At 36.5% G+C, this 11620-nt stretch overlaps 1 protein-coding gene across 1 annotated transcript; it reads right to left on the minus strand.

The window, feature by feature from the left end:
- Positions 1-64: 64 nt before the first annotated feature.
- LOC127849018 (dnaJ homolog subfamily C member 22-like) lies at positions 65-9950 on the minus strand. The gene is made up of 6 exons (XM_052381742.1): positions 9815-9950; positions 6525-6662; positions 5601-5711; positions 4332-4642; positions 3496-3678; positions 65-1110 (listed from the first exon to the last, which is right to left on the minus strand). The coding sequence occupies exons 1-6, from the start codon at positions 9948-9950 to the stop codon at positions 622-624; spliced, it is 1368 nt and encodes a 455-aa protein (XP_052237702.1). The 3' UTR covers positions 65-621.
- Positions 9951-11620: the final 1670 nt, after the last annotated feature.

Consider the following 11620-nt stretch of genomic DNA (forward strand, 5'->3'; position numbering starts at 1 on the left):
CCCAAACTATGTTATTTATAGTTGAATTGTGTATTGTTATAAATGTAAATATATTCTGCATACGTTGTTTTGTAGCATTTTATTATAAAATAAACAGTTATTAATTGACATTGACATCTTAATTGTTTTGAAATATAAATAACATGTTGAACAAGAAAATCTTTCTCATGTGTTCACATTTTAAACCTCAAACATGATCTAAGGAATCAGATACACAGTTTTAAGATTCTTGTGTTGCGCACCGCCATATGATCATTTTGAGTTTGTAACAATATATGCGCTTAAGACCAATTGTCACACGAAAACATGAATTAAGTAACTCAAAAATAATTATTTTCAATTCCAATTAAAGCTTACATGTCAAAATCACCAAAAGGTGTATTTCCTTCAATATATATCATTATTTATTCAGCTTTTTTACAACCGACACGAGCTAAGATAATGATAATGATAATGTCAATTTTAATGAAACTTAAATCTAGCACCTTTCTATAACAGTTTTAAATGTTTAACAGCTTTAGTAATTTGCTTTAATGAATTCTTCTCCCATATTAAACCTACCTAAAATCAAATATTGCAAACGCTTAATTTATTCCAGCATACATCCTAAAGTGTTGACGACTACCATGGGTCGTCTCCATTCTTTTGACAATGAGTTTCATGTTCTGAAGTAGTTTCACCGTCGGAAGTGTCTTCTTTATTAGATTCATCCGCTTCATTACCATCTTCTTCATAATCACCGTCATTTTCATCATCGTAGTCATTATCATAATGCGCATCTTTGTTTTGCACTTTGTCATGCATGTCTTCAGAAAATGTGTCTACGTCATCAGTATTTGTGTTAACCGTTTCCTCTACGTCATCAGTATCTGTGTAAACCGTTTCCCTCTGATCTGCTGCGGATTCTGACCACGTGCTCTTGCGTTCTCGCTCTTTTTTGATCTTGTTCATCATTCCACAAGCCTTTTGGATGTCCATAAACTTCAGCTCCGCCTCGACTTGTTCTGTGACGTTTTTATTGGTAAATCGGTCGGGATGCCATTTGCTGGATAGTTTGCGACAGTGGGAATTGATTTGCTTCTGGGTGGGGTATCTGTCGAAACCGAGGACCTGGAAATTAGAAAAGGGAAGTTAATTATATTTGAATATGGTGAGGTAAATCACGGGCGACACCTATAATTAGAGATAATTATGATGGCCGAAAGATTTTTAAATACGCGAAAAATTCTACTGGGTGAGTAGGTTTTATACAGGTAGATCTATGGGTTTTTTTCACAATTTTCGGGAAATGTAAGTGTACGTTAATAGAAGCACGACGGTGTGCGATTGTGGTATATACAGTTTAAGCACAGCGAAGGATTCTAAAGCAAAGGCCAAATAAAATACCATGGATCCAAACATGTTCTTTGTTCGCAAACAACTTGGTTTTAAGATCTGCCAATGATCAAATTCTTGATAGATATCGCTGTATAATGGTTAAATTAAAGGTTAAACAACAGCGGAAAAAAATAAATCAGGCTTAAAACAGCTCAACTTTACATTCATGATTAGAAGCATCAACCAAATATCACTCGAGTTATGAATGATACCATCGGGTCTTACACATTTTACAAGAGAAATCTGATGGCCCAAAAGCGCTCGCCTGATTTCAACTTACAAACAGTGTCTAAGACGCCACATGGATGTAACTTGACCCGCGTTCAAACATTGCCTTGATATTCCTCAGACAAATATTCTGATCACGTGTCGTCAAAATTAAGTAATAAATGTGGTTTCTAGAGAGGTCATATGCTTTTTTCATCTAAGATTCGGCATGATGACCTAGTTTGGACTCACGTGACCCAAATTCGAACTTGGTAAATTTATTGTCAATATAATGTTCTGACCAAGATTCATCAAGATTGGATGAACAATGTGGCCTCCATAGTAGTAACGATGACGGCCCGAGACAACAAAAGCTTCCCTAATCCCATATGAGTTAATAAATATAAACACATATAGGTCACTATAAAGCTATCGAGAGGTAACGGGTTCGATCCCCACTGTGAGAGCTTTCCTTAACAGGGCCGTACCCAGGACTTTTTTACTGGGGGGGCCCAACCGGAGAGGGTTTGGAAGGGGTCCCCCCTCCTTATATATATACTTTTTTTAATTAGGCACTTTGCAAGGTGAATTTTAATGCTTATAAAAAAAACGTATTTTGTGATATGAATTAATGGAATATAACAAGTAAATAAGCACATTTCGGAAGTCTTTAGCTTTAAACATTGGTGTGAATTCACAACAATATTAAAAGCTTTAGATTTCCGAAACTTACAGGTTTAAACTGACGATTATCCACATCAACTCTCGTATTGCTTCCACCATTTTTTTTCACAAATCAATAACGTCACAGGTTTTTTTAATCTGATTTTTTGGGAAAGACCTTGCCATTTTTGAGGAAAAAAATTGCGCGAAATGCCTAATTTTTGGGGGAAATAATGAAAGTCTTAAATAATCAATTTAAAATATTTTACTGTTTTCAAACAAATTCAAGGAAAGAGATAATTTAATTATACAATATTTTTCTACACTGGATCAGGTTAACTTATATAATGAGATCGATTTGTTGTTTCAATTTTCATTTTTTACCAATGAGCCATTAATAGGTTGATATTACTCAATTCTCGGTACTCAATTATTTTAAATACTGAATTCTGCCAAATTCTTATCTGTTGCTCGGCAAATTTATGAATCTGTTTTTCTTTTAAACAAACATATTAACTATCTCATCGTAGTCTTTTTCAGTGATTTCCTTTCAAAAATTATAAATACTCAGTTTTAAAACCTTTGTCAGTGTTTTTGTTCCGGTTCAAATTCAGGGCCCTATTCTCAATGCAAAAAGTATATATTGGGACTTAAAAATTCCCAATAAAAGCTTTAAAAAGAAACAATTAAACTTTTAGAGGGGAAAAAACGTCTAGGGCCTTCTCAAAGAAGGAAAAAGCTTGAGTCGGCAATTATCAGACCATAGTCTACGACCTCCTGTAGCAGTTGCTTCCATTCGCTGCACTTATCAAAACACATGTTACATCAACCATCGATAGATGAAGCATTCATGATCACAATGGGGGACTGATCGGGGATGTGTGTACAAGGCGATAAGAAAACATCGCCTAGAGGCTTATCTCGATTGGCGAGCGTTAATCCCCTTGTTTATCAGGGACAATAAAACATAGCTACTCTTTTGTTTTGAGGGAAAGTGTACTGTGGGCCCTTGCACGAGTGAAAAAATTGCAGTGGGCCGATTATAAAAAAAATCATAGTTCGACAGCCAGCTGGGGGGGGCCCGGGCCCCTGGGCCCATGGCCTGGGTACGGGCCTGCTTAAAGGAGCCGCAAAATACACCAAGTACTGAATCTACCCAGTAAACGGACACGAGAGCGTATAAATAAGCATTAAGCTTTACATGCACTCGAGCTTAAAAAAATAGGTTCACAATTTTGACACACATACAGTGAACGCCCATGAGTCGCGGTTCGGGTCGGAGATCTCGGCGAGCTGGGACAGGAACTGATGTTGGCAAACGTCCAGACTACCGTACATGCGCACGCACTGTATTATGCCTGGCATGAGTTCGCGGGCCTCATCATAGGGTTGTAACCGTAGGAAGTTTGCCACCATCTCGGGCAACGGGATCTAGGGAATAAAGCAAAAAATTCGTTTGAATTTTATGTTATTTGTGAAATTTAGTTAGAGAAATAAGCGATTAGAAACTATAGCGTTTCATAGCGATTATTAATCCCCCACCCTTTCTTCGACGCCGTATGTCGTAATATGAGGCCAGTAGTAAGAATGCCTTTATAGGAATAATATGTTTGAAAAGTGGAAGTACCTTGAAAATTTTTACGTAAAAATTGAACGTGTACAACTCATATTATACGGAACAATGCGTGCAGTTTTGAAAGTTGTACGTTGAAAGGTATTAGGGCTTTTTGTCGTTTGCAAGTGAGTTTGCGTCTCTTTACAGTCCGATTTATGCCAAATGTGGATCTTGTTTACCCTCCTTGATTATAAGGCATTTGATTGTTATTTAGTTGTCAGACTCGATAATGTACAAGAAAACGGAAAATCAATGATGGCTGGAAAAAAATAACCATACCCTGAAAAAGGCAAGTTTAAAACTAGCAAACTTTGAGTCTGCATGGGAATATGGGGCTTACTGCATGGGCGTAAATTGTCGTCCTTAATAAACCCTGTGCAGTCCGTATATGCTAATAAGGGACGTCACTTTTCGATCGTGCATTAAGCCCCGTTTTCCCAAAGAGATTCTCCTTTTTTGAAAGACTTACAGTCGTTCCATTGAGCGATTGTACACGTGTGTTGAAATACATGCTCGAGCCGTGCAATCCGCTATAGGCCGTCAAAGCGAGGCCCACGCACGCGCCTGCCTTCAGGCGACCAATTAAATTGCTCGGCGGCTTTTCCGGAGCCCATACGGAAAAATACGAACTCGCCAGGGAGGCGACCACGACGCATAGAAGCGTGAAAATGTTGCGTTGATGGTACAGGAAGTACGAGGTTGGAACAGTTGCGGCAGCAGCGAGGAAGGTGGGAAGAAATGGCGCCTTCTGCGGTCCGATGTTGGCCGCCGTGTGCACACCTGTTTGTTAATAATCAAAGCGCCGATGGCATTAAAAGACTGTTGGTTAAAGAGAGAATGCACGATTTTGTCAAATATTTATGAATTTATATAAAAAAAATGTGTAAAAAACTTATTATATATATATTTCAAAATAAATTAAAATAAAAGTTAAGAAGAACATGTGTCGAGATATGCGAAATAAGCCAGATATTTATTACTGAAATCGAAAATGTCTGCACAGTCGAATTTGCTAGCATGTATATCATGCATGTACGATGTGAATCTAAATTAAGTTTTAGTGCATATTCGTTCATACGATACAAAGACACAATTTTGATTTACGGATCATTTTAATTTCCTTTAACGATATCTATTCATACGACACACGAACACTAACTCCGATCCTAATAAAAAGACGAATGCTTCGGTTATTGTAGAAAAATATGTACGAAATATCTTAGTCACAATCGGCTCAGGGCACTAATTTGTCTTTAGTGCATTTTATGAAATTCGTCTTCGATGTATAATTTTTCTTGCCTATTTTGCAACATAATTGTATCAATATATTACAATTTAACACATATAAAAATCGTGCATACCAAATTGAAACTATGTTGGTCGATTTTCAGCATCCTGATTGATACAAGATGTCAAAATATGTTAATAGTTAACGTTTTGACGAATCATTTAAGTGCGGAAATATACTATAAAAAGAATTACGAAAACTATGACTTGTGGACAAACGGTAAAAAGAGCCACAGTCTAATAACACTGGTCTTAACTCGTGTATAAAGCGCAGTCCTAAATTAACATGTGCAGCCAGCTTTCCGCTTTTATGGAATTTGTCGTTTAAAGGAAATCTCTACTCAACTAAAATCTAGTTTAGGCGGAAAGTATATCCCTGATCAGCCTGTGCGGCTGCACATGCGTGAAGCCCAGTTTTCGAAGAGCGCGTATTAATGTAGCGCATCCTTACCTATAGCCGCTCCCAGGGCCGCTAGCAGGTGCGACAGGTAGGCGGCATACCAGGTCTCTACCGTGTAGTATTCAGGGATCGCGCAAATCAACAGTTTACCCAGCTGGTGCCCTACATGCAACAGGGAAATGTCGGTCAGCGCAGGGAAAAATCTCAAATCTCAGATATAAGAATGTGCACTTCCTCGTAAAAAAATGTATATTGAGTCAGACACAAAGCGCAAACAAAAACACCTTCTGTGAACCCCAAATTTAGCATGATATTAAAACCAATCTAAGACGTTGAGAAAAACTCAAAGTATAGTAAGAATGTTGTCTTAGTTTGTTCGTTATACTCGACCTGGGAGTATTTGAGTCTCGCTCTGGGAAAACGGGTCTTAATGCACGTGCGTTAAGTATCGACCAAGATTAGCCTGTACAGTCCGAACAGGCTAATCTGGGACGACCCTTTCCGCTTTACAGGAGAGAGGCTCATCTGTAAAAACATCTGCATTTGCCGAAGCAATATTACTGGAGGCCCCAGAGTGTATACCTTATTTAACTTTGCATTTAACCGAAAGTTGCGGGACAAATTTTAAATAACGTCTCCACATGTCAGTCGCTTATTGTCGTCTGAAATTGCCATTTGCCTTCCATGTGGTTAGTTTTTTTTATGAAACAAAATTATACCACATAAAGCGAGAAACGTCGTCACATTGGTAATCGAATTATTTGCGAATACATTCAAAGCAAGATGAACAAGAACAACACACAATTTCTGTGTAAACAACTTCACGAACTTTCTGCACAAAAAAATTCCAACGCGCAATAAAATGTTATTGTGTCATCATTTTTTATCATTTATAGCACTTGCAATTATTTGTGTTTTACCAATTTGTACTAAACAAAAATTGCGCATGGATTTGTTTGCTTTATTTTTACCAACCAATCATAAGCTGACTTCCGAGGACTATCACACTCCAGCTGGGGCGTGGCTTATGCGTGCGCATAACCTTCATGTGCTCGCGGTACTTCCGGCTCTGATTGGCCTCGTCTACGTAGTGCCTCAGTTGCGTCACTTCCGCTGTGAATGAAAACGCAACTTGAAATTGTTTACATAACTCACGTTTAAACCTATGTTTTTCATCGCGATTGCATCGAAAGGCTAGGGCTTATTGAAACGCTCTCGAGTCCGTCTCCTGATCCCGTATATGATGTCTCTGGAGGAGGTATAGAATTGAGTCGCGTTCTGAAAAAACTGGGCATAATGCATTTGCGTAAAGTGTCGTCCCAGATTAGCCTGTGTAGTCCGCACAGGCTAATCAGGGACGGCACTTTCCGCATAAATTGGATTTTTGCTAAGAAGAGACTTCATGTAAACGAAGAATGTCATAAAAGCGGAAAGTGTCGTGGGACGACATTTTACGCACATGCATTAAGCCCAGTTTTTTCAGAACGCGGCTCAAACGCTCCCACCGTTGCCAGTTAACATCTTATACATTTAAACATAACAATGATCACATAGGCATCAGATGAACATCTTTTCCTATTATCGTGACTTTAGACGATGATTATCTCAGGAAATACTCACTAAAAGGCAATTCATACGCAACACTCTAAAAATTCTAATTATGCAAACAATTATAAAAATTCAAATTCAATTTGCTCAAAAAACGGTCAAATTTGTTGACGTAAAATTACATACTAGTATATAAGATCATATTCTACACAGCTGTATTGAAATCGTGCGTCAATGACACGCTGGCACCTATTGGCCCCGTGTAGGCAAGGTTTCTTCGTTAAGAACGTATAAATGGGCGTATACGAATTTTTATTTATTGAAAGCATTCTATTCGAAACTATTCATTTGATCAAAAAGCGGCGGAGTTCAGTGAGGCGGGTTGTGACGGGCGGTCGTGAAAGCAGCCATGTATTTGAACAGAAGCTCGTAGCGCACGCGCAAAACGTATATTGACCCATTTATACCTATTTAACTCTCTCATCCATCTGAATTGGATCAATTTATTTACAAAATTAGGGATGTCTAGTATATTTATTTCTATATTTAGAATATTTCTTACGGAAATTCCTTTAAGCAAACAGCGCAGACCCTGATGAGACGCCGCATCATGCGGCGTCTCATCTGGGTCTACGCTGTTTACCAAGGCTATTTTTTTAGACGCTAGGCATAAATGGGTTAAACAGATATTACATTGCAAATAGCAAACACTTGCTTTGCCAACAAAATCACCTGATCCAAATATTATAAAACATTGTACATTAGTGACGAGTATTACATGTGTTTAAAGAAAGACACGCTCTGCGTTCTAGTATAGCCTTAAGGCAGTCGAACCAGCGCGTTTCAGGGAAGGAATAAATATTCCATCGGCACCAGATAGTTCAAATGTGAATAACTGTTATAAGTCATTTTAGAGAATCTTATTATGTTTAGTTGTTTAATTTTAAGTCTTTATTTAAGAGTAATATTGCTCGCTAAACGATATTTCATCGAATCGGGGAGATCGAATTCTTGTAAAATGTATAAGATACTGAAACATTATGTTTTTGTAAATATTTTTTAAACGAACGCTGTTGGAAAAAATCGATTTTTTCAATCATGTTATAGTGGCGCCGGAAGTGCCTTTTAGTGTCGAACACTTCTGTGACAGCTATTTTAGTTTTTGCTTATGACCAGTTTATGTGATTCACGAAACATAAATGTACATTTGTGCTCTTAAAGCTATCAGATGAACATACGAGATAACATTGATGTTTTATACTCACATGGCAATCCGCGGAACATATGAAATAAGGAATATTGGTATGATACAGTCATACGATGAACATATGAAATAAGGATTATTGGTATGATACAGTCAAACGATGAACATATGAAATAAGAAATATTGGTATGATAGATTCAAACGATGAACATATGAAATAAGAAATATTGGTATGATAGATTCAAACGATGAACATATGACATAAGGAATATTTGTATGATACAGTCAAACGATGAACATATGAAATAAGGAATATTGGTATGATACAGTCATACGATGAACATATGAAATAAGGAATATTGGTATGATACAGTCATAAGATAAACATATGAAATAAGGAATATTGATATGATACAGTCATACGATGAACATATGAAATAAGGGATATTGCTATGATACAGTCATACGATGAACATATGAAATAAGGAATATTGGTATGATACAGTCAAACAATGAACATATGAAATAAGGAATATTGGTATGATACAGTCAAACAATGAACATATGAAATAAGGAATATTGGTATGATACAGTCAAACAATGAACATATGAAATAAGGAATATTGGTATGATACAGTCAAACGATGAACATATGAAATAAGGAATATTGGTATGATACAGTCAAACGATGAACATATGAAATAAGGAATATTGGTATGATACAGTCAAACAATGAACATATGAAATAAGGAATATTGGTATGATACAGTCAAACGATGAACATATGAAATAAGGAATATTGGTATGATACAGTCAAACGATGAACATATGAAATAAGGAATATTGGTATGATACAGTCAAACGATGAACATATGAAATAAGGAATATTGGTATGATACAGTCAAACGATGAACATATGAAATAAGGAATATTGGCATGATACAGTCAAACAATGAACATATGAAATAAGGAATATTGGTATGATACAGTCAAACAATGAACATATGAAATAAGGAATATTGGTATGATACAGTCAAACGATGAACATATGAAATAAGGAATATTGGTATGATACAGTCAAACGATGAACATATGAAATAAGAAATATTGGTATGATACAGTCAAACGATGAACATATGAAATAAGAAATATTGGTATGATACAGTCAAACGATGAACATATGAAATAAGAAATATTGGTATGATACAGTCAAACGATGAACATATGAAATAAGGAATATTGGTATGATACAGTCATACGATGAACATATGAAATAAGAAATATTGGTATGATACAGTCAAACGATGAACATATGAAATAAGGAGTATTGGAATATTACATTCCGCACAGGCTAACTAGGGACGACACTTTCCGCCCAAGCTTGATTTTCGATAAGACTTCCTTTAAAAGAAAATACCATAAAAGCGTATAGTGTCGTCCCTGATTAGCCTGTGCTGACTGTATAGGCTAATCAGGGACGACACTTTAGGCACATCGATATCGATGTACTTACCGAGCCATCCCATGAACATCCCACCCCACGTGACGCACCAGATGAAGCAGTGCCGTGGCCGATTAAGGTACAGATGGTGCAGCCCAAATATGCCACCGAACAGCCAGAGAACGTAGGTTAACGTCAGGTTCGCCATTTCGTATTTCACGTAGATTTTTGTCCCACTGTTCTTAAGTCTTTTTTTATTTCACGTATAGAACGGTAGTATTTTTTACTGTTTTTAAAGAGTTTTTAATTTTGTATTTCACGTATAGAACGATAGTACATTTTTTAATGTTTGTAAAGAGTAAAGTTATGTATTTATTTGTTCTTCCTTTTTCATAATATATGTTACTAGGCGGAATAGTCTACAACAACAGTTAATATCTTCAGTATTTTTATATTGCCCTACTCAATGTGTAATGCACTGCACAATATATCCCTAGTTTTGCAAATAAAAATGCACACATTTAAACTTAAACGTCCTCGCCACAGCATCACACCATGCCACTTCTATGATTAAAATGGTTAGCACGCCTTATAACAAAAGTTATAATTCTAAGACAACGTTTCAATATAGTTATCCGTGTAAACGTAATGTTAGTTGAACAATAAACTAACGTTGTGAATCTGTATGTAATATGATTTTATCGGTGATATTTCACGTACAATACAGGAAGTGGTTTTATTAATTGTTAAGAAAAGGTACCCCGGGGCATTCCATTTAACATATATCAATCAGGTCATTACAAACATGGGCGATCAAAATTTCACTTGAACAATTAATGATGTAGTTTAGATAACGGAATATTGTGAAAAATGTGCGCCGGCTTTGTTTCAAGTAAAAATCAATAATGTAAAAGATGACCACAAATGGTTGTGGGGCAATTGGTTTCTTGCCATAAATAAAGGACAGCATTGTGGAAGGGTTTTCTCTCTCTCGTTACGTTGAAGAGCCTTGTAGGACACGGCCGTTAATAACGAGCGCCACCTCTTTTTTGAGATGCATTAATAAATGAGCAAATGCAACTTCCATGGAGAAGAATTAATATAAGCTTTACGCTTGTTTTCTACTCCATGATTTTTTTTTATTTTGCAACAATGTATTGAATTGTATGATTACGAAATGAATAAATACGTTTAAACTAATGCAACTTCCGAGGTGGCGCTCAGGCCCGGATGTTTTGAAATTTCATGGATAATTAAACAAGGTGATTAGATTTTATATCTGTATACAACATATTTCGCATAATTTTTAAAATCGGACAATGTAGTACAATTCAGCGAAGATTATTTAATCCAAAAATGTACAGAAACATACATTCTCAACCCATTGAAAACGTGAGGACCTTTATAAGCTGTGGCATGGTGGAGTTTTAAAAAGTATTTCGATGAGTTTTTCCTGTGTGACGAGAAAATTTCAACCCAATTAAATTGCTAACGTCATCAAACGATTTCGTACAATATACAGTGGATGATGCATTCACAAAAATATTGGCTTCTTGCCGACGTTGTAGATAATTTTGCATTTTTCCAAAAGAGATGGAGCCGATGCATCGGAGATGGCGCTTATGATAGGAGGTGGCGCTAATGATAGGAGGTGGCGCTTATGATAGGAGGTGGCGCTTATGCAGGATGTATTAATTTACAGTCATATCGCAATGACACTATCACATGACGTGCATTTGATAGATAATGTTATATTTAATTTATTTTTCAACGTGCATACGAAGGCCCAAATCTTTACAAAACATAAATACATTCTATAATAAATAAGATGTAGTTTTTTTAAATATATAAGTGATGAACTCAATTAAGAAGTCACCA

The sequence above is a fragment of the Dreissena polymorpha genome, chromosome 10 (assembly GCF_020536995.1).
Source record: "Dreissena polymorpha isolate Duluth1 chromosome 10, UMN_Dpol_1.0, whole genome shotgun sequence".
Lineage (NCBI taxonomy): Eukaryota > Metazoa > Mollusca > Bivalvia > Myida > Dreissenidae > Dreissena > Dreissena polymorpha.